This window comes from Kogia breviceps, chromosome 5 (genome assembly GCF_026419965.1).
Source record: "Kogia breviceps isolate mKogBre1 chromosome 5, mKogBre1 haplotype 1, whole genome shotgun sequence".
Classification (NCBI taxonomy): Eukaryota; Metazoa; Chordata; class Mammalia; order Artiodactyla; family Physeteridae; genus Kogia; species Kogia breviceps.
In genome coordinates, this window is record NC_081314.1 from 12261351 (window position 1) to 12285176 (window position 23826).

The window sequence follows — 23826 nt, forward strand, 5'->3', positions numbered from 1 at the left end:
ATAGCCAGCCTAGTGGGTATGAAACACAAGAGTTTCTTACAACTTTATGAGTTCTTATTTAATCTTACAGACTTTGGAAAAGGTAGCCACAGGATAATGCAAAAAGTCTTAAGTTAGGTTCTCAGAACTGCTAGCATATTTATTTAAAGTTTATTTAAGCATTTGATTATGAGTTGGTAGTTTGAATGATGATTATCATCTTAGAATATATGCACACTCATACACATCTATATTTCTTTTTTATTTTTTCTTCGAGCTACCTGAGAAGAAAAGGAATAATAATAAATGAAACATCTGCAATTGTATATGGTCAGTTACTCACAGGTCGTAAATATCAAGTAAATCAAAATGGTGAAGTCCGTCTAGAGAAACAGTGGTCAAAACAAATTCTTCCATTTGTTTATCAAACTATTGTCCAAGTAAGTCTCCATCAGGTCTCAATTCTATCTTAATGTACACTGTTGCACACTGTATAAAGAAAACACTATATTATATTAATATGCAGCAATATATAATAGATATTATTATTTAATATAATTTGCAAAATACTGTAGTGTTTAAAAGGAGTATAACATGCTCAGACACTCATTCTGTGCAAGGTTAGGAGACTTTTCTTTTGTATTTATTTATTATGCTCACAAAAACTTTGCTTTAAATAAATTAGTAAATACAAAAAGCATTTGCTTTTGTGTTTGTGATCTTAGATGTTGTAAGGGGGCAAATTTTTTTAAATGCATGTAGTGATCATGTAATTTGGGGGAAACAGTATAGCATAGTGATTACGAGTACTGACGGAGTTGACTTCTTAGCCATATGACCTTGGGCAACATCACCTTCTTTCTGTGCTTTTAGTTTCCTCATCTGTAAAGTGGGGCTAGTAATGGTCTCTGCCACAGATGGTTGTCTTCAGGATGAAATGAACTAATAAATGTGTAAAGTACCTAGAAGAGTGTCTGGCATATAAGGAGATAATAAATTTTAGATTCTGGTATTGTTATGTAGAAAATCTTTACATTTGACATTTGTAGACAGCATAGTCATAATCCCATAGGAAAAAATCTTGATATGCAGTCTATAGAAATTTTGACTGAAATGATTCACTTTTATATTTCATTCTACATAGGACATCCGAGCTTTTGACTCCCGTTTCTCCAATATTAAAACATTGGATGACTTGTTTCCTCCTAGAAGTATGGTCTTTATGCTGGGAACACCCTATTATGGATGCACTGGAGAAGTTAGTACCTGTTATTGTACTAATTAAATTTTTTTATGGTTTCAAGTTAATACAGCTATTTAGCTTCTCTTCATTTAGGCATAAAATAAAACGTAATACTGAAGGGGAAAAAAGAAAGAGTTCATTCATCTAATTTATAAACACAATATTTGGCTATATATCTTTAGTGTTGAGCACACAGATCAGGAGGTGGTGGAAGAAGAATTCAGATTCTAATCTCTTTTTTCATAGGTTTATTTATTGTAGTATGGATGAAGCAATTCTGAAATTATTTTCAATGTATTATTAGGTTGATGAATTTATAAATGTGTTGATGTTTTGGGGAACTCCAGCTCTCACATGGGAAAAGGTACTTGTAAGCATAGAACAGGAGAATGCAAGAAAGAACCTGTGGGGACAGATTAGAATTGGAGGTATTAATGTGAACTCATGATTGCTGAAATACTTTATACGTGTGTATGTGTATGTATATAGGCACATGTATATGGGTATATTTATGTATGTTTGTAGATATGTGAATGCATATGTGCCTATACATACATACATATATTTTCTAGCCCTATTTGCTCATAAGGATTGGAAGCAAAGATACCCTGGTAGCATGTAACACTCCGATCTTGATCTCTAACACCATATCCCACTAAAAGGAGCTGGCCTTCTCAGAGAAGTGGCTGATTACAGGGCTGAGGCAGAATAAGTACAAGATGAGCCTAGAACTACTAGTTATATGGGAAAGCAAGGAGGTACTCACAAGAATGATGTGAGCATATCACAAACACAGGAACCAGGTTGAAGAGGCTCCTACCGGCCAAATCTGGGACTGTTTAAGTACCAAAATAATCGAGTACATGTTGAATTATAAACCATCAGGGGTGGGGAATAGGAATGCATGATTCCATAGTGATAATAAATAGGTAAATAAATGGAGAAAGGAAAGACTTTTGCTTATATTATCATGTCAGGGATAATTGTGGAGGGAATGAGGGAGTTGGAAAACCATCATTTAACAAGCATTATGATTCAAATTGAATCAGGCAACAGTCGTCATTGGAAGCTAAATCTAAGGGGAATTTTTGATCAGGAGCAAGATATTTTCATGGTCTTAGGAAGTGTCTCCCCACAGATTGTTTATTTAGTTGCAAGGAAAACAAAAACTAATTGTACAGTAAAGAAATTGAGCAAAATCTTGATTGTATGATCAAAATTAATATAACAGTGAGGAACAGATGAACATGATGTACCTCCAGATGGGATACCCTACAAAGGACACATCCTCTGTGCACTATTCTGGCTGAGAATATGTAACATTAACCTAATCACGAGAAAGCACTAGACAAATCCCAAATGTAGAAATGTTTTTAAAAAGTCAGGGTAGAAAGGGAGGAATGAACGCTATTCTTCAAAATGTCAGTGTGTGAAAGACAAAGGCTCTGGATATATTCTAGATTAAAAGAGGCTAAAGAGATATGACAACTAAATGCAATATCTGATCCTAGCCTGATCCTGTAGTAGAGGGAGTAAAGAGTTTTCTATAAATATAGGTCACTTTTAGGTCAACTGACAAAACTGGTATATGGACAGTGGATTAGATAAAAGTATTATGTCATAAATTTATGTATTTAATAACCGTACTGTGGAATATAATAAAATACCCTTCTTAGAAAATATGCACCAAAATATTTAGGGATAATGGACATGATATATATAATATACCCTCAGAAAGTTTCAAAAAATAATTATGTGTATGTAAATAAACACATAGAGCACAAATGTTAAGTGGAGTTAAATGTCGATAATAGGTGAATCTGGGTAAATGTTCTTCGACTTGTTTTATTTTTGCAACTTTCTGGTAGTTTGAAATTATTTTCAAATTAAAGTTAATTTTTTAAAAAAAGGCTGGTTAACAACTGGTTAAAGCAAGGTGCAATGACTCAAATTTATAATATAAGCATATCCACTTACAAATTCGAAGAAAATTTCCACTATCTACTTTTATTGTCTTACTGTATTTCAGAAATAATAAACACTACTCACATAAGTAGAAAAACAAGTAAATAAAATGTAGTGAAAGAGACTAAAACATACTGTGATTTTTTTTTTTTTTTCCCCTCCAAGGTTCAGGATTCAGGGGATGTGATTACAGAGGGCAGGATTCGTGTGGTTTTCAGTATTCCATGTGAACCCAATCTTGATGCTTTAATACAAAACCAGCATGTGAGTACTGTAGTCCATATTATTTAATTTAGAATTGATTACCTTTAAAAATGTTAGAAGGATATTTTTGGTACCTCCTTTGAATTATTGCAAATATTTTTTTAACACTGATTAAATTCTCTCACAGTTACATCTAGTATTAGTTAAAAATAAGTGGAATCTGTGCTCAAAACTTCATGCAAGTCTTTGGGGGAAAAAACTGCTGAAATCCCACTATTAATCTATAATGGTTGTTGTTAATGGTTGTTGGTAGTGTGGTTTGTGGGATCTTAGTTCCCTGACCAAGGATTGAACCCAGGCCCTCGGGAGTGAGAGCCCGGAGTCCTAACCACTGGACCGCCAGGGAATTCCCAGTGGCACATGGATTAGCATACCCTCTGGGAACAGACTTGGGTTTTTTTAAACCTTTCATAATTAATCAAGGTCTGCATTTTTAGTTACAAGTAACAAATGACCTCTTGCAAAGGTTATATGTCTCTACTCAGCTAAAGATGAACAGTCCCTAGAGAAAATTGGGAAACTGCACTTAAGTTCATGGCACCCTTTTATTTTTCTCTGTTAAAATAAGGGGATGATCCTGATATCTATCATTTGTTTTTATTGATTGATTAGGTAATTAACTTGACTGAAATTAATTCACATTCAGCCAGCCATTGCTACTTATATTTTATTTTTGCTAGTAGTAAAAATCTAAAACTTTATTTCCTGTGAAATGAGTTTAAGGCATACCCATGAGGAACCTTTATGGAAAGCAGAGAAGTCCCTAAAATCTTGCCATCAGGTCTGTTTTGGAGAAATAACTCAGAAGGCATAGTCAGGAAATCAGGAGAGTGGCCCTTTAGATGAAGAAGCTGGAACTCTGTTTGGAAGTCAGTGGAGGCAGAAGAACTTGTTGCTTCATCCCTGGCTTTTTTTAAAATCTGACAGAGCCTACCCAATTCTAAGGGTACAGTGTTGCTAGGCATGCCTTCTCCAGTATACTTTCTTTCTCTTTGCGTATCTTCTTTATCTTTTACTCAAGCCTTCTTTCTCTACTTTTTATTTTAAAATTTCTAGGATATTTGTGGTGATTTAATTAACTTTATACCATAATCCAGAATTTTTCAAAAGGAGTACTAATTGTATTTTGAGCAGGACTACTGTGTATTAAATAGGACTGCCCTCTATATGGCAAGACAATTGGCATCTTGGTGCCTGGACACTAAGTGTTCTTAACCTGTGTCAGTTATTGTAACTGAATGTGCCTCAACACATTTTCAGATATTTATTAGAAAAGTGGTACTACCTGTGATAGAGAACTGTTGCCTTAATTCTTCCTTTATATTCTGAAATTATTTCTATATCTGATAATATTTTTGATTGTGTTGCATTCTTTACTAGCATATTAATGTATTTTAATAGTGACTTTATGTTCCAGGCCACTAAAAAAATCTATCCATTTAGGGGTCATTGTAGACATGATCATTAAAAAAATAATGGTGGAAAATAATTCCTTACCATTCTCTGTAAATTTTGCTTTGCTGATGATAAAATATCCTTACATTCATGAAATAAGAATGTAAATTATTTGTATAATTAATTAAATATAGTATATTTATTATATATTCATTTACATGAACATAGTATATGAAATCCATATAAAATAAGTATGTCTTATTATTATTACATACATAATGTTAGGAGTATATAGTAGCTTACGGTAGTTGGTACTGGATTTGTGAGTAATTTACTTCCTGGTTAAAAATTGTATGATCTGATAATTTTTTTTTGAATTTGACTGTCTTCATAGTTTCTTCCCGTAAGGACACAAATAAAGGTTACATTTCATTGACTGAATTATATTAACAATGTGTTAATTATGAGCCTATTCATACTTATTTTCATATGATAATAAATGATTAGGGGAAACATATTACTTATATCTATATATGGACACTCAGTTTTGCTCAGTAGCAACTATTTTGATGACATACTCATGTTTTAATTCAAAGTAATAATTATCAAGACCTCAATTTTTCCCAGGTATTTTACCAGGTCCTTCACCAGGTCCTTCTTAGAACATGAAAATTAATTTTAAAAAAATAGTTCTTGCCTACAGAGTTTGCCATTTAGTACTTACTGTAGAGTTTATTTCTTGAGGCAGTTTCACAAACTGTATGATTCCTCCCCCTTTCATTCATCCTTGGGAATTCTGTTCTTTAAGGAGAGAGAGGAGCAGAAATATTCTGCCTATAAATCCTTTAACAAAAAGCAGGGTGTGGGGGTAACAGGTCACTTACTTTTGAGAATCCTTACATTGCCACAATCCAAAATGTTAGTGATGTCTTATCTCCAGATTTTAAAGGTAAAGAAATGCTGCTTTAATGCTTTTTGTTTCCATAATTGACCTTTTTGTTTTTATATTTAAAGAAATATTCTATAAAGTACAACCCAGGATATGTGTTGGCCAGTCGCCTTGGAGTGAGTGGATACCTTGTTTCAAGGTTTACAGGAAGTATTTTTATTGGAAGAGGATCTAGGAGAAAGTAAGTTTATGTTAGAGAAATTTACTTAAAGTGGCAGAAAAAAATTAAATAATAAAGATAAAATGGTTAATATTTCAGTATTTATTTTCTCTTATTAACTGCTCTGAATTTTCTTTAAAAATTATGCATAGATTCCTCTGATGGTGATCTTTTATCTAAATGGCACATGCTTTAGGTGGTTGGAAAGACAGTTCTTATTTTTAGCAGTTAACAAATTGAACCTTGAAAAAAGGTATCAGAAGGTGTGTGTGAATCTCAATTATATATTTCCCTGCATTTGCTTGTTTCATTCTCCTCTCAATTACATAATCTATTTGTATGCTTTGTTAACTTGGGTTTTGAAGCCTTTCCTCTAGTTTTTCCACTACTGCTACTTTGGAAATAACCATGATAACTAAAACGTAGAAAACCAATCAAGACTAAACTTTTCTAAAAATTGAAAGCAAAGCTTTTTATTCTTTGAACAAAATTTTAAAACTTTTGTGTGTATGTGTGTGTGTGGTTTAAATTCAGCCCTCATGGAGACCATAAAGCAAATGTGGGTTTGAATCTCAAATTCAACAAAAAAAATGAGGAGGTACCTGGATATACTAAGAAAGTTGGAAGTGAATGGATGTATTCATCTGCAGCAGAACAACTTCTTGCAGAGTACTTGGAGAGGTAAGTGCCTAGCAAGATCCTGCTAGGCATCCAAAAATGTAGGAATGTGATAACTATTTTGCCTTGCTGATAAGAAAAATGTTTCCTTTAGTAAAATGTGACATATGTTAATATAAACTTAATTTAGTGTCATGAAGCATCATAGCCACTAGTTACAATAGAGTAGAAAAATACTGTACTTATATTATTCAAAATTAAAAAGGATGATGAGAATTGGCCTCCTTTTAATTAAAAATTTCCTTAATTTACTATCGTAAGTTATTCACTACTCTGCATGTCTGTGTCAGTAGTAAGAGGATTGGTATGGATAAACAAAACAACTCTTGGCATAGTGAATTTTCTCAAAACTCCAGCTGGACAATAGATTACTATCCTAGAATTACTGAATTTTATTGCTGATATAGTCTAAGAAATCAAAAAGCTCAGCTCCTCGTTATAAAAATGAAAAATCTGAGTAGTAAGATTTACTGAGTTAGTGTCAGCGATTCATAGGAAATGCTCTACTTCTGATTAACAATTGAATGTTCTGTCCATTGTTCCACTGGTTTCTAACCTTCTCATATTTGAGGATCCCTGTATTAGTTTCCTAGAGCTGCCTTAACAAAATACCACAAACTGGGTGGCTTAAAACGACAGAAATTTATTGTCTCACAGTTCTGAACACCAGAGTCCAAAATCAAGATGTTGATAGGGCCACGCCTCCCCTGAAAGTGCTAGGGAAGGACCTGTTCCATACCTGTCTCCTAGCTTCCTGTAGCCTCACGAGTTTTGTTCCTTAGCCTATAGATGCATCACCCCAGTCTTCCATCTTCACATGGTTTTCTCCTTTTGTGTCTTCATATCATCTATTTTTTTCATTTGAATTTTATTGGAGTATAGTTGATTTACAGTGTTGTGTTAGTTTCAGGTGTACAGCAAAGTAATTCAGTTATACATATGCATATATTCATTCTTTTTTAGATTATTTTCTCTTACAGGTTATCACAGAATATTGAATAGAGTTCCCTGTGCTATACAGTATGTCCTTGTTGGTTATCTATTTTATATAAGTAGTGTGTGTATGTTCATCCCAAGCTCCCGATTTATCCCTCCCCGCCACGTTTCCCCTTTGGTAACCATAAGTTTGTTTTGGATACCTGTAAGTCTGTTTCTGTTTTGTAAATAAGTTCATTTGTATCATTTTTTTAAAAATTAGATTTCACATATGAGTGATATCATGTCTTTGTCTGACTTGCTTCACTTAGTATGATAATCTCTAGGTCCATCCATGTTGCTGCAAATGGCATTATTTCATTCTTTTTTATAGCTGAGTAATATTCCATTGTATGTACATACCACATCTTCTTTATCCATTTCTCTGTTGACGGACATTTAGGTTGCTTCCATGTCTTGGCTATTGTAAATAATAGTACTGCAATGAACATTGGGGTGTTTGTGCCTTTTCGGATTATGGTTTTCTCCAGATATATGCCCAGGAGTGGGATTGCTGGATCATATGGTAGTTCTATTTTTAGTTTTTTAAGGAACCTCTATACTCTTCTCCATAGTTGTTGTTCCAATTTACATTCCCACCAACAGTGTAAGAGGGTTCCCTTTTCTCCACATCCTGTCCAGTGTTTACTGTTTGTGGAATTTTTGTTGATGGCCATTCTGACCTGTGTGAGGTAATACCTCATTCTAGTTTTGATTTACATTTCTCTGATAATTAGCGATTTGAGCATCTTTTCATGTGCTTTTTGGCCATCTTTATGTCTTCTTTGGAAAAATGTCTATTTAGATCTTCTGCCCATTTTTTGATTGGGTTGCTAATTTTTTTTCACATAGAGCTGCATGAACTGTTTGTGTATTTTGGAGATTAATCCCTTGTCAGTCGCTTCATTTGCAAATATTTTCTTCCCTTCTAAGGGTTGTCTTTTCGTTTTGTTTATGGTTTCCTTTGCTGCATAGCATCTTTCCTTTGTTTCTGTCTCTGTGTCCAAATTTCCCCTTCTTGTAAGGACACTGGTCATATTGGATTAGGGCCTATCCTAATGACATTTTAGTTTGATTACTGCTTCTAAAATCCTATTTCAAAATAAAGTCAGATTCTGAAGTACTAGGAGTTGGAACTTCACTATGTCTTATGTTGGGGTGGGGGTGGGGGAGACACATTTCAACTGCGTATTACCATCTAAAACTTCAGATAATTTCTTCTATTTACCTCCATGTTTCCTTAAAAATGTCATATTTAGACTGCTTTTTCTTGATTTTTCAACTTGACATATGCATTGATTTCGTACCATGAATGATGAAGCTTTAGCTTTCTTTTACCAGCCCCACTCCCCATTCCCTTACCTCCCTACACACATGAACACATTTCCCCTCTCATTATAGTTTCATCACAATTTTTTAAATTAAATCTGTTTTTAAGGTTTAGTCAATTAAGGTAATGTAAATGGTCACCTCTGGATCTTGTAGAGTATTGCATTTCCTTTCTTGTACACATTTTTGTTTTTTCTGTGTTGTTTATTCATTTGTTTCTTATCTATGTTCACGTAACCAATGCGGCCCCAAACTCTGTGCCATAGCTGGAAAATTTAATACAGTCAAACAGATCATGTGACCTCTCAGTTCCATTTTCTTCTTGTATACTTCCTCTTAAAACTGTCTTTCTGGGCTTCCCTGGTGGCACAGTGGTTGAGAGTTGCCTGCCAATGCAGGGGACACAGGTTCGTGCCCCGGTCCGGGAAGATCCCACATGCCACGGAGTGGCTGGGCCTGTGAGCCATGGCCACTGAGACTGCACGTCTGGAACCTGTGAGGCCATAGCAGTGAGAGGCCCGCGTACCGCAAAAAAAAAACAAACAAAAAAACTGTCTTTCTTCCTGCTTCAGTGTGAACTAATTGCTCTCCTGGGCTGTTGTACAGCTTTCATTCAAGTTTCTCTTTACTATCATCCTAGGAATTCCCTTCACCATTCTTCTGCATAGGATTCCTTTATTTCCTGGCTTTCATGCTTTATTCCTTCTGATTTATGTCTCCATTTTGATGGAGCACTTACGCCAGTGGCTTCCTGAGAAAGCTTACATGTCTGGAAATTTCTTTAAACCTCCCTGATACCTGGTTGATAGCTCGCCTGGGTCTAGAATCCTAGATTGGAGATTATTGTCCTTCAGAATTTGAAAAGCGCTGCTCCATTCTCGTGTTTCCTTTGCTGTCAAGAAGTCTTGTGTTATTCTGATTCTTAATCTTTGTGCATGATTTATTTTTCATTTTCTGAAATCTTTTTAGAATCTTCCCTTTACCAATACTATTTAATAATGTGAAGATGTGTGCCTTGGAATGGGTCTTTTTTCTTTCATTTTGCCATTCAGCCCTTTCAGACTTGAAACTGATGCCCTTCCATTCTGAGAAACTTCCTTGTATTATTTCTTTGATAATTTCCTCCTCACCATTTTGTTGTTGTCATTCTCTCTTTCTAGGACTCCTTTTGATAGATGTTAGACCTTCTGGATTAATTCTCCTAATTTTCTTATCTCTTTTCATCCATTTTCTTTATTGTTTTACTCCTGTTCTACTCTGTGGGAGATTTCTTCAGCTTTAACTTATTTTTAATTTTTATTTAATCATTTTTAATTTCTAGAAGTGTTTCCTTATTCTCTGGCAGTCCTTTTTTGTAGCATCATCTTGTTCTTATAATGAGTGAAATATCTTCTTTTATTTCTCTGAAGATAGTAATCTAGATTTTCTTCTATTCTTAATATTTTCTGTTTACTACAGATTGCTTTTTGTTTTCCTTTTCTGTTTGATTTGATCTCTCCTTTCATGTAAAAGATTTTTTTTTTTTTTTGGTCTCGTGGTTCTTTAATGTCTTACCATATTTACTATTCAGTGATTAAAAAGCTGACTGGAAATTTAATGTGCTTCAGTGAGGCTTCTCTGGTGGGACTTGACTGTTTCAGCAGAGCATCTCCAAATATCACTACCTATATGTATATCTTTTCTCTTGAGCTGGGTAGTTTTCCCAGAAAGGTATTCTGAAGCCTTTTTCTTGGAGGACAGATATGGAGAACAAAACTGACTTCCAGTGTTCTGGAAATTAACCAGAGAAATGGGGTCTCATTACATAGTGGATACTGTGGTACACACCCAGATGTCTCTTCACGACTCAGTACATATTCCCTGGGCAGCGGGAATGCTGCTGTCTCACAGCTCTCAGCAGTGAGCCCTCTTCAGGAATTGCCTGACAGAAGAGAACTGCCTCACCTAAAGTTATGTCCCTTTCCCACAACAGCCATACATCCAATACCTCATCAACAAGAAGATGTAAAGGCTCAGCCATCCTGATTGCCCAGTTCAGGATAGGTCTGAGGAGCCATCCTACTTTGAGATCTCTATGCTACTGGCCAAGGAGTTCATTCAGATTGAACCACAGCCCAACTTCTCTCTGTACCCAATTCCCCTTCCTTCCTTCCCTTCCACAGGTGTTGTTTCCACAGAACACACTAATAAACTTCTTCCGTGTTTATCTCCATCTCAGAGTCTGCTTCTTAAAGATGTTATACTTCCTAGCCTGCTTCCTAGTGGCATGTTGTATAGTAGTTATATTTTCACTGATCCCCTGTTTTCAGTAGGGCACCTATCCTCTCTTCCTCATGCCCCGCCCATCCAGTTTCCTGTGCCTGGAGTACCCAAGGCTCAAGCAGCCCCTATTTCGCCTCTCTGAAAGTAAACTACAGGATTTACGCTGAGGTGGAGGTGACTGCCTAACTGCTTATTATACAAAATTTTCAACTAAAAGCCTGTTAAACCCGCCCCATACTGCGGCATCAAAATGTACGGAGCCCATTACTCCTGAGCTTTTGCAGACTTCCACAGTTCACATTAGCTTGCTTCTTGTTGACTTCCCACTCTGGTGACTTAGGGTACAGCTTATTCCTATCTGTCAAGTCACTTCATACTTATCTATTCAGTTTTCAGTTTCTAAAATTTTGTTAACTCAACATGTACTATCAGATTCTCTGCTTCTCTCTTCATCTGTCTTTATAGGTCCATGCCCTTTTTTCTACTTTACTATTCTTTTAGCAGGCTGGGAAGGGAGCAGAAATAAGCACATGTGTTCAGTCCGCTACGTGTATTTGAAAGTACACTGTTAGAGAACAATGGAATATTGAGGACTATCGGAAGAAACTTTTAATGGATTTTCATTTGCCCTCCTGTGGAGTGCTCTAGCTTTATTGTGAAAACTAGAAAATGAACCTGTGTACCTTATTTTTGTCCATTTATCACCTGTCATTATAGTCTAAGAGGGATAGAGTCAGTGATTGAAGTTTATAAGTAATCATAGTTTAATTATACTTAAGAATTGAATCATTTCCCCCTCATCTTTTTTTGAGGGCCTATAAATACTTTCAATCTTTTGGTCTCTATCCCTTATATGTGTACTTAATTAGTCCTCAGTATATTTAATATATCCCCTTAGGATCCAGAAATTTGATAGGAAGTTTATATGAAATTAGCCATATTTTTTAAAGCAGTATTTTTGTTTGTTTGTTTGTTCGGCTAGAGCTCCAGAACTGTTTAGTTATATAGCCAAAAATAGCCAAGAGGATGTGTTCTATGAAGACGACATTTGGCCTGGAGAAAACGAGAATGGGTAAGCAAAATTTTTGAGATTTATTGCCGCATAGTTCAACTTAGTGGTTCTACTGAAGGGTGGTAGTTAGTTTATCAAGAATTTATTTTACTCTTGGGGGGAGGGTTTTGTATTGTTTTGTTCTTGCTTTAAGATCTTAATATGATTTTTTATTTCATTTATATCAGTAAAGTACTTTTAAACGAATTTTTGTGTTTTTTTTAATTACTGAGAAATAACATGTCCATGTTTATATTGGATTCATAATTAGCCCCAGTTAAGTGGTGTGATTAATTATATATTTGATATCTTTTATACTTCACAGCCCTCAGAAAGTTCATATCAGACCTTTTATATAAACCCTTAGAAAGTTTCAATTAATGTGAAAAAATTATTGTTTTTAATATAGTGCTGAGAAAGTTCAAGAAATTATTACTTGGCTAAAGGGACATCCTGTCAGTACTTTGTCTCGTTCTTCTTGTGATTTACAAATTCTGGATGCAGCTATTGTTGAGAAAATTGAAGAAGAAGTTGAAAAGTGCAAGGTACTAATTTTCAATAATGAAGATTATTGACGAGATTTGAAGTTAAATGAACTATATGTTATCTTATAAATAATTTATTTGTATTTCAATCAAATAAAACATATACTCAGTGATTCTAAATTATGTCAAAATATTCTGTAATTTTAAAAAATATTCCAGCCTTTTCCAGTGTCCATTAAGTTTGTCTAAATAAATATAAATGCACATCTTTTTTCTTTTGGCCTCACCCTGTGGCATGTGGGATCTTAGTTCCCCGACCAGGGATCGAACCCATGCCCCTTGCATTGGGAGCGTGGAGTCTTAACCACTGGAACACCAGGGAAGTCCCTAAAGCCATAGCATTTAAATTTTATGTCCTTGTAGTGTTTCTAATTTTAAGAATTAATATTTTGTGAGTCTAGTCAATAGAAAGTTTGTGATTGAGAAATAAGGTTAATTCCCTATTCTTTCCTATTCTAAGTTCTTTAAAAGATACAGTTCATCTTTTTATAGAACATAAAATTATATTTATTTCACTTTTATTTCCCACTGATAAACTCATTCAGTTACTTAGTATTTTTGAAATCCCACTTAAACTATCCTTTTTTTATGTCTTGATTTTAAAAAGCAGTAACCTGTGTAGGCTTAACTGTTTTATCTGTTTTGATTCCCTATCTTGATGCAATAGAAAATGGGTTAATTTTATTCCTTTTTTTAACTTACAATTTTATTTTTCACATATTTGCCTTTTTATTAAAATGATGTTGCTTTCCTAACACAGTGCTTTCTTGTTTGAACTAATAGCAGAGTAAGTTAAGAACTGGTCTCTCACGTCATTTTCCCCCATCCCTCTTTCAGTACTTAAAACCTTAGGCAAGATAGTTAACCTTTCCATGCCTCCATTTCCTGATGGGTAAAATAAGAATAAAATAGTCCTCATATAGTCCTCAAAAGAATTAACTGAGTTAATACATATAAACTCCTAATAATGCCTAGCTATTATTAATGCTTAATAATAAATACTTAGCTATTATTATTTGAATTCTCTTATCACATGCTCAAGAGCTATGAATTCGGTCTGGAAAATCACCGCTAGATGACTCTTTAAGAAAAAATGTAAGGCTCAGAGCCAAGAGTTTGATATTTTGAAAGGTTAATGATATTCAGCTGAGGATAGAAAGCCTGTATTTCCTTTTAATTGTCTTTCAATGTAAAGTCTATTTGTCCAGTATGGTTTTTGAAATGAGTTTTCCACTTAACAAAAGTTTATAGCTTTAAGCCCTCAAATTTTATTTGAACCCATTTGGATGCAGAGCTTTCTAAAATGTTTTACACATTCTCCCCTTACTTTGCAAACTGAAGACACACATACAAAGTTGTAGTCTATTATTTTGATTACAACATTTTTTAAATGTATGTACATATAGATAAGACAAGACTTTTTTATTAAACCTGTTAATGAGTCAAGGAGGAGCAGTTATGAGTGACTTTTTTTTTTCCCCTTTTCAGTGTTATAATGTTATTAGGGTAATAAAAGAAGGAGAAAAACTAAAAAATGAACATAACATTCTGAATATAATTTAAACTTTTTAATGTAGCGTCATCATTAAAAGTATCCCTAGTTTTCTTATTGACAGTGGTTCTCAAACTCAGCTAATTATCAAAATTACTGGAGGAGCTTTTTAAAAAACACGCATTCTGGATTCCACCCTCAGAGCAGTACTTCTTGAACTTTGCAAATGAATCACTGGGGGATCTTGTTAAAATACAGATTCTGATTCAGTAGCTCTAGGATGAGCAGCTCTTAATATTCTGCATTTCTAACAAGCTCCCAGGTGATCACACTTTGAGTAGTCATTCCCCAGAACTTCTCATTTTAGTAGCTGTGGGTTGGGGCCTATAGTGAAAATGCCTTAGTCTATTAATTTGCCTAATGAGTCAGGTTTGAATGCCATATTTTCTAATCAATGCTGTAATTATAGTAATCATGCCTAGGTATGTGTTAGAACATATGGGTTGTTTTTTCATATGCAGTCCTCCAGGCACAGTTTTTGTGTCTGCTTTTTAAAATTACTTTAAATCTTTTATCATATTCTTTTTTCTTGCTATTGTCGTTAGGCACCAGTTGTACTCTATCAGTACTTCTAGTCTGCTATGCCCTGGAAACATAGACACCTTGTCAGTAAGACCTTCACTTTTCACGCTATTTAAAATTTCAGTCTCTCCCCACACTGCTGATCCCCCTTCTCTGCTTTTATTTTCCTCTATGCTTTTTATCTTCAAACATGATATGTTTTTTCCCTTAGTTTGTTTCTCGTATGTCTCCCTCAACTAGAATAGAAGAGCAGTTCACTGTTCTATCTCCAGTACCTAAATCCATAAATGGCACATAAATAGAACTCAGTAAATATTTATTGATAGATAGAAATGAAATATCTCTATAATAAAAGAAAATAGACTCTGTTTAAAGGCTGGAACATTTTACAGTATATAAATACAAGAACTCTATAGTACATGGACTCTGTAGCTTAGGACTGTTTTGTGCCCTTTTGTACTTATGTCCATAAGCTATCGTCTAAAAATAGGTGACTATCATTACAAGTAAACTGCTGCAATTTTTCCTATCAGGTAAGAATTCACTTTTTGAAAATATTTAATGTAAATCGTAGTAATGGATTGCAATGGTTATAAAGTATTCTTGCTTTTTTTTTTTTACACAGTATATTTTTCCCTGTTAATTTTTTTTAATAGATCTTTATTGGAGTATAATTGCTTCACAATACTATGTTAGTTTCTGTTGTACACCAAAGTGAATCAGCCGTATACATACACATGTCCCCATATCCCCTCCCTCTTGAGCCTACCTCCCATCCTCCCTATCCCACCCCTCCAGGTCATCAAAAAGCACCGATGTAATGTAAAGTCTATTTGTCCAGTATGGTTTTCGAAATGAGTTTTCCACTTAACAAAAGTTTATAGCTTTAAGCCCTCAAATTTTATTTGAACCCATTTGGATGCAGAGCTGATCAGCAGGAGCTGATCTCCCTGAGCTATGCTGCTGCTTCCCACTATCTAACTATTTTACATTCAGAGTGCTACTCTCACTTAACCCCAGCTTCACCCTCCCACCCTGTGTCCTCAAGTCCATTCTCTATGTCTACATCTTTATTCCTGCCCTGCAACTAGGTTCATCCGTACCATTTTTTTTTTTCTAGATTCCATATGTATGCGTTAGCCTACGGTATTTGTTTTTCTCTTTCTGACATACTTCACCCTATTGACAGACTCTGGGTCCATCCACCTCAGTACAAATAGCTCAATTTCGTTTCTTTTTATGGCTGAGTAATATTCCATTGTATATATGTGTCACATCTTCTTTTCTTTTATAAAGTGAAAGTTGGGGTTTTTTAAATTTATTTATTTTATTTTTGGCTGCATTGGGTCTCTGTTGGCACGCGGGCTTTTCGCTAGTTGGGGCGAGCAGGGGCTACTCTTCATTGTGGTGCACGTTGTGGTGCCGTGGCTTCTCTTGCTGCGGAGCATGGGCTCTAGGCACTTGGGCTCAGTAGTTGTGGCTCACGGGCTCTAGGGCACAGGCTCAGTAGATGTGGCGCACAGGCTTAGTTGCTCCGCGGCATGAGATCTTCCCGGGCCAGGGCTCGAACCCGTGTCTCCTGCATTGGCAGGAGGATTCTTAACTGCTGTGCCACCAGTGAAGCCAGCCACATCTTCTTTATCCATTCATTCATCTGTCAATGGATATTTAGATTGCTTCCATGTCCTGGCTGTTGTAAATAGAGCTGCAATGAACATTGTGGTACATGACTCTTTTTGAATTATGGTTTTCTCAGGGTATATGCCCAGTAGTGGGATTCCTGGGTCATATGGTAGTTCTATTTTTAGTTTTTTAAGGAACATCCATACGGTTCTCCATAGTGGTTGTATCAGTGTACATTCCCACCAGCAGTGCAGGAGGGTTCCCTTTTCACCACACCCTTTCCAGCATTTATTCTTTCTACATTTTTTGATAACTACCATTCTGACTGGTGTGACGTGATACCTCGTTGTAGTTTTGATTTGCATCTCTCTAATAATTAGTGATGTTGAGCATCTTTTCATGTGGCTCTTGGCCATCTGTATGTCTTCCTTGGTGAAATGTCTGTTTAGGTCTTCTGCCCTTTTTTTAATTGGATTGGTTGTTTTTTTGATATTGAGCTCCATGAGCTGTTTGTATATATTGGCCATTAATCCTTTGTCTGTTGTTTCATTTGCAAGTATTTTCTCCCATTCTGAGGGTTATCTTTTTCTCTTGTTTATGGTTTCTTTTGCTGTGCAAAAGCTTTTAAGTTTAATTAAGTCCCATTTACTTATTTTTGTTTTTATTTCCATTGCTCTAGGAGGTGGATCAAAAGACATCTTGCTGTGGTTTATATCAAAGAGTATTTTTCCTATGTTTTCCTCTAAGAGTTTTATAGTGTCTGCTCTTACATTTAGGTCTTTAATCCATTTGGAGTTTATTTTTGTGTATGGTGTTAGGGAGTGTTCTAGTCTCATTCTTTTACATGTAGCTGTGCAGTTTTCCCAGCACCACTTATTGAAGAGGCTATCTTTTCTCCGTTGAATGTTTTTGCCTCCTTTGTCATAAATTAGGTGACCATATGTGTGTTGATTTATCTCTGGGCTTTCTATCCTGTACCATTGCTCTATATTTCTGTTTTTGTACCAGTACCATACTGTCTTGATTACTGTACCGTTGTGGTATATAGTTTGAGGTCAGGGAGCCTGATTCCTCCAACTCTGTTTTTCTTTCTCAAGATTGCTGGCTATTCGGGGTCTTTTGTGTTTCCATACGAATTGTAAAATTCTCTGTTCTAATTCTGTGAAGAATGCCATTGGTAGTTTGATAGGGATTGCATTGAATCTGTAGATTGCTTTGGGTAGTATAGTTATTTTCACAATATTGATTCTTCCAATCCAAGAACGTGGTATATTTCTCCATCTGTTTATGTCATCTTTGATTTCTTTCATCAGTGTTTTATAGTTTTCTGAGTACAAGTCTTATGCCTCCTTAGGCAGGTTTATTCCGAGGTATTTTATTCTTTTTGTTGTGATGGTAAATGGTATTGTTTCCTTAATTTCTCTTTCTGATATTTTGTTGTTGGTGTATAGGAATGCCAGAGATTTCTGTGCATTAACTTTGTATCCTGCAGCCTTACCAAATTCATTGATTATTATTTCTAGTAGTTTTCTGCTGACATCTTTAGGATTTTCTATGTATAGTATCATGTCATCTGCAAACAGTGACAGTTTGACTTCTTCTTTTCCAATTTGCATTCCTTTTATTTCTTTTCCTTCTCTGATTGCCGTGGCTAGGATTTCCAAAACTATGTTGAATAAGAGTGGCAAGAGTGGACATCCTTCTTTGTCCCTGATCTTAGTGGAAATGCTTTCAGTTTTTCACCATTGAGCATGATGCTTGCTGTGGGTTTGTCATATATGACCCTTACTATGTTGAGGTAGGTTCCCTCTATGCCAATTTTCTGGAGAGTTTTTATCCTAAATGGGTGTTGAATTTTGTCAAAAGCTTTTTCTGCATCTGTTGAGATGATCATATAGTTTTTATTCCTTAATTTGTTAATGTGGTGTATCACATTGACTGATTTGCATATATTGAAGAATCCTTGCATCCCTGGGATAAATCCCACTTGACCATGGTGTATGATCCTTTTAATGTGTTGTTGAATTCTGCTTGCTAGTATTTTCTTCAAGATTTTTGCATCTATGTTCATCAGTATATTGGTCTATAATTTTCTTTTTTTGTGATATCTTTTTCTGGTATTGATATCAGGGTGATGGTAGCTTCGTAGAATGAATTTGGGAGTGTTTCTCCCTCTGCAATTTTTTGGAAGAGTTTGAAAAGGATCGGTGTTAGCTCTTCTCTAAATGTTCAATGGAATTTGCCTGTGAAGCCATCTGGTCCTGGACTTTTGTTCGTTGGAAGATTTTAAATTACGGTTTCAATTTCAGTGCTTGTGATTGGTTTGTTTATATTTTCTAATTCTTCCTGGTTTAGTCTTGGAAAATTGTACCTTTCCAAGAATTTGTCCATTTCTTCATGGTTGTCCCTTTTATTGGCATATAGTTGTTTGTAGTAGTCTCTTATAATCCTTTGTATTTCTGGAGTGTCAGTTTTGATTTCTCCTTTGCATTTCTAATTTTACTGATTTGTATCCTCTCCCTTTTTTTCTTGATGAGTCTGGCTAAGGGTTTATCAATTTTGTTTATCTTCTCAAAAAACCAACTTTTAGTTTTATTGATCTTTGCTATTGTTTTCTTCATTTCTATTTCATTTATTTCTGCTCTGATTTTTATGATTTCTTTCCTTCTACTGACTTTGGGTTTTTTTTATTCTTCTTTCTGTAATTGTTTTCAGTGTGAGGTTAGATTGTTTATTTGAGATTTTTCTCGTTTCTTGAGGTGAGATTGAATTGCTATAAACTTCCCTCTTAGAACTGCTTTTGCTGCATCCCATAGGTTTTGGGTCATCGCGTTTTCATTGTCATTTGTTTCCATGTATTTTTTGATTTCTTCTTTGATTTCTTCAGTGATCTCTTGGTTATTTAGTAGTGCACTGTTTAACCTCCATGTATTTGTGTTTTTTACAGTTTTTTTTTTCCTGTAATTGATTTCCAATCTCATAACATTGTGGTCAGAAAAGATGCTTGATACAATTTCAATTTTCTTAAATTTTCTGGGGCTTGATTTGTGACCTAAGATGTGATCTATCCTGGAGAATGTTCCATGTGTACTTGAGAAGAAAGTGTATTCTCCCACTTTTGGGTGGAATGTTCTATAAATATCAATTAAATCTACCTGGTCTATTGTGTTATTGAAAGCTTGTGTTTCCTTATTTATTTTCTGTTTGGATGATCTTTCCATTGGTGTAAGTGGGGTGTTAAAGTCCCCTACTATTGTGTTACTGTCGATTTCTCCTTTTGTGTTTGTTAGCATTTGCCTTAATGTATTGAGGTGCTCCTATGTTGGATGCATAAACATTTTTTTTTTTTACTTTATTTTTGGCTGCATTGGGTCTTCGTTGCTGTTAGTGGGCTTACTCTAGTAGCAGCAAGCGAGTGCTACTCTTCGTGGTGCATGGGCTTCTCATTATAGTGGCTTCTCTTGCTGTGGAGCATGGGCTCTAGGCTTGCGGGCTCAGTAGTTGTGGCACACGGGCTCAGTAGTTGTGGCTCATGGGCTCTAGAGTACAGGCTCAGTACTTGTGGCACACGGGCTTAGTTGCTCTGCGGCATGTGGAATCTTCCCAGGCCAGGGCTCGAACCCGTGTCCCCTGCATTGGCAGGCAGATTCTTAACCACTGTGACACCAGGGAAGCCCCATAAACATTTATGATTGTTATATCTTCTTCTTGGATTGATCCTTTGATCATTATGTAGTGTCCCTCGTTATATCTTGTAACAGTCTTTATTTTAAAGTGTGTTTTGTCAGACACAAGTATTGCTACTCCAACTGTCTTTTGATTTCCATTTGCATGGAATATCTTTTTCCATCCCTTCACTTTCAGTCTGTATGTGTCCCTAGGTCTGAAGTGGGTCTCTTGTAGACAGCATATGTATGGGTCTTATTTTTGTATATATTCAGCCAGTCTGTGTCTTTGGGTTGGGGCATTTAATCCATTTACATTCAAGGTTATTATCACTATGATGTTCCTATTACCATTTTCTTAATTGTTTGGATTTGTTTTTGTGGGTCTTTTTCTTCTCTTGTGTTTTCCACCTAGAGAAGTTTCTTTAGCATTTGTTGTAAAGCTGATTTGGTGGTGCTGAATTCTCTTAGCTTTTGTTTGTCTGAAAAGCTTTTGATTTCTCCATCGAATCTGAATGAGATCCTTGCTGGGTAGAGTAATCTTGGTTGTAGGTTTTTCTCTTTCATCACTTTAAGTGTATCCTGCCACTCCCTTCTGGCCTGAAGAGTTTCTGCTGAAAAATCAGCTGATAACCTTATGGGGATTCCTTTTTATGTTATTTTTTGGTTTTCCCTTGCTGCTTTTAATATTTTTTCTTTGAATTTAACTTTTGTTAGTTTGATTAATATGTATGTGTCTTGGTGTGTTTTTCCTAGAGTTTATCCTGTGTGGAACTCTCTGTGCTTCTTGGACTTGGGTGACTGTTTCCTTTCCCACGTTAGGGAAGTTTTTGAGTATAATCTCTTCAAATATTTTCTCAGTCCCTTTCTTTTTCTCTTCTTCTTCTGGGACCCCTATAATTCGATTGTTGGTGAATTTAGTGTTGTTCCAGAGGTTTCTGAGATTCTCTTCAATTCTTTTCATTCTTTTTTCTTTATTCTGCTGCTCGGCAGTTATTTCCACCATTTTGTCTTCCAGCTCACCTATTTGTTCTTCTGTCTTAGTTACTCTGTTACTGATTCCTTCTAGTGTATTTTTCATTTCAGTTATTGTGTTGTGTTCATCTCTGTTTGTTTGTTCGTTAGTTCTTCTAGATCTTTGTTAAACATTTCTTGTATTTTCTCAATCCATGCCTCCATTCTGGTTCTGAGATTCTGGTTCATCTTTACTATCATTACTCTGAATTCTCTTTCAGGTAGATTGCCTATTTCCTCTTCATTTATTTGGTCTTGTAGGTTTTTTACCTTGCTCTTTCGTCTGTGACATATGTTTTTGCCATCTCTCTCTCTTTTTTTAATGAGCGGGATTGTGTTCCTGTCTTACTGGTTGTTTGACCTGAGGCTTCCAACACTGGAGTTTGTAGGCTGTTGGGTAGAGCTGGGTCTTGGTACTGAGATGAGGAACTCCATGAGACCTCACTCCGATGAATATTCCCTGGGGTCTGAGGTTCTCTGTTAGTCCAGTGGTTCCGTCACGGAACTCCCACCACAGGAGCTTCAGCCTGACCCCCCGGCTCATGAACCAAGATCCCGCAAGCCAAATGGGGTGGCAAAAAAAAAGAGAGAGAACAATAACAAAGTAAAAGATAAAATTAGACTAGGAAGCTAACAGATATGTTAGAAAGAATATAAAAATAAAAATAGAGATGAATCAACAACTGGTACAACAGTACAATTGTAAAAAAGAGGCGGAGGGAAAAGAGGGGAAAAAAAAGGCAGGGGTGGAGGCTTTGGCTGTGGAGGGTGGGGCCTAGGCAAGGGCAAGGTTTGGGCAGTGGGTGGGGCCTGTGCTTAGGACCCAGAGGGCCAGAAAAGGCCCTCAGGGCTGTGTGGGGTGGGGGATGGAGCTTAGGCTCAAAGGAACAGGAGGGGCCCAGGCATGCTCCCCACCCCTGGTCTCAAAGGGCAGGGGCCTCACCTGGGAACCCAGCAGGCTCCCTGAGCTTGAGTGGGAGGGGCAAACTCCCTCTGCTCCCCTCCCACTCCTCCTGGAGGGCCCCTCCTGCCTGCCTCTTCTGATCCTCCCCGGCCTCCCTCCTGTGCCCCCAAGGACCCACACAGCCTGGAGGGGGCTTTGGAGAGCAGGGTCCAGCCTGGGAGCTCAGCAGGCTCCCTGTGCCCGTGTGGGCGGGGCAAACACCCTCCGCTCCTCTCCCACTACTCCCAGAGGGCCCCTCCCGCCTGCCTCTCCTGATCTCCCTGGCCTCAGGGGTGCCGATCCTGTCAGGCCTCCACTTCTCCTCCCCCCTGAGTTCTCCCATGTCCTACCAGTTCATTTGGGGGTTCCTCCTGTCTCCTTGGGCGTCAGGGTCCCCCACCAGCAGCCGGCAGGCACCCTAATTGTGGGGCGATGCTAACTTGGCATCTTCCCACACTGCCATCTTGACTCCTATTCTTACATTTTTATTAGGTGGAACAGGTAATATTATTTCCATCTTACAGATTGAAGGAAGCTTGTGCTTAAGTGTGAGGTCACAGAATTAACAAGTAGCAAATAGAGGAGAAAACTCTTCTTCCAGCATTTTTAGATAGTCAAGAATTTAAACACCAAAGCCAGTTTCCAAAAGCAAAGACTTTGTATGAATGTTACCTTAATTTTTATAAGTAGCCACAAAACCCAAAGTATTGACATAGGTCAATACTTTATACCTGTTTTTCCTTTACTGTTCATCTTTATTGACCATTATATACAATTCTTCTTAGGATAAAAAAGCATTCGAATAGGATAGCATTTACATAAAGTTCAAAACTGACAAGTATAATCTTTAGTGTTAGAAATAAGGTTACATTGGGGAGGGGTAGTAACTGGAAGACAATACAAGTGTTCCCTATTTTTTTTTTTTTTTTTTTTTTTTTTTTTGCGGTACATGGGCCTCTCACTGTTGTGGCGTCTCTCAGTAGCCATGGCTCACGGACTCAGCCACTCCACAGCATGTGGGATCTTCCTGGACCAGGGCACGAACCCGTGTCCCCTGCATCGGCAGGCAGATTCTCAACCACTGCGCCACCAGGGAAGCCCGTTCCCTATTTTTAATTTCTTTTTTCAGGGTCTTTTATGTTGTGTTTAGTAGTGTTCTGTTTCTTTTTTTTTTTTTTTTTTTTTGGTGGTACGCGGGCCTCTCACTGTTGTGGCCTCTCCCGTTGCGGAGCACAGGCTCCGGACGCGCAGGCTCAGCGGCCATGGCTCACAGGCCCAGCCGCTCCGCGGCATGTGGGATCTTCCCGGACCAGGGCACGAACCCGTGTCCCCTGCATCTGCAGGCGGATTCTCAACCACTGCGCCACCAGGGAAGCCCAATGTGTTCTGTTTCTTGAACTGAGTGTGGATATACATAGATATGCTCATACTATAAAAATTCATCAGATTTTATACTTATAAGTTTGCATTTTTCTATATGTCTTATATATCAACAGAAAAATTTTACTTTAAAAAATATAAGAATTTATTTATTCATCCTTGCTTGCTACTCATTTCTCTTGGCCTTTTAACATTCAGCCATGTCCAAATACTGAATAATAATTTTAAATTTTAATATTTTAAAAATATTTTCAAATTCTTCTTTCCTCAGCAAAGAAAGAATAATAAGAAGGTTCGAGTGACAGTGAAGCCCCATTTGCTATACAGAGTAA

General features: G+C 36.5%; 1 protein-coding gene across 5 annotated transcripts in view; it reads left to right on the plus strand.

Moving 5' to 3' along the window:
• The window catches only part of XRN1 (5'-3' exoribonuclease 1), a 99106-nt gene that overhangs the window by 45246 nt on the left and 30034 nt on the right, over positions 1-23826 (plus strand). For all 5 annotated transcript variants that reach the window (XM_059064925.2, XM_059064924.2, XM_067033627.1 and 2 more), the window contains exons 21-28: positions 257-419; positions 1124-1237; positions 3353-3451; positions 5861-5976; positions 6490-6636; positions 12182-12271; positions 12660-12795; positions 23766-23822. In XM_059064925.2, the coding sequence (XP_058920908.1) occupies positions 257-419; positions 1124-1237; positions 3353-3451; positions 5861-5976; positions 6490-6636; positions 12182-12271; positions 12660-12795; positions 23766-23822 (922 nt within the window). The remainder of the gene's footprint in view (positions 1-256; positions 420-1123; positions 1238-3352; positions 3452-5860; positions 5977-6489; positions 6637-12181; positions 12272-12659; positions 12796-23765; positions 23823-23826) is intronic.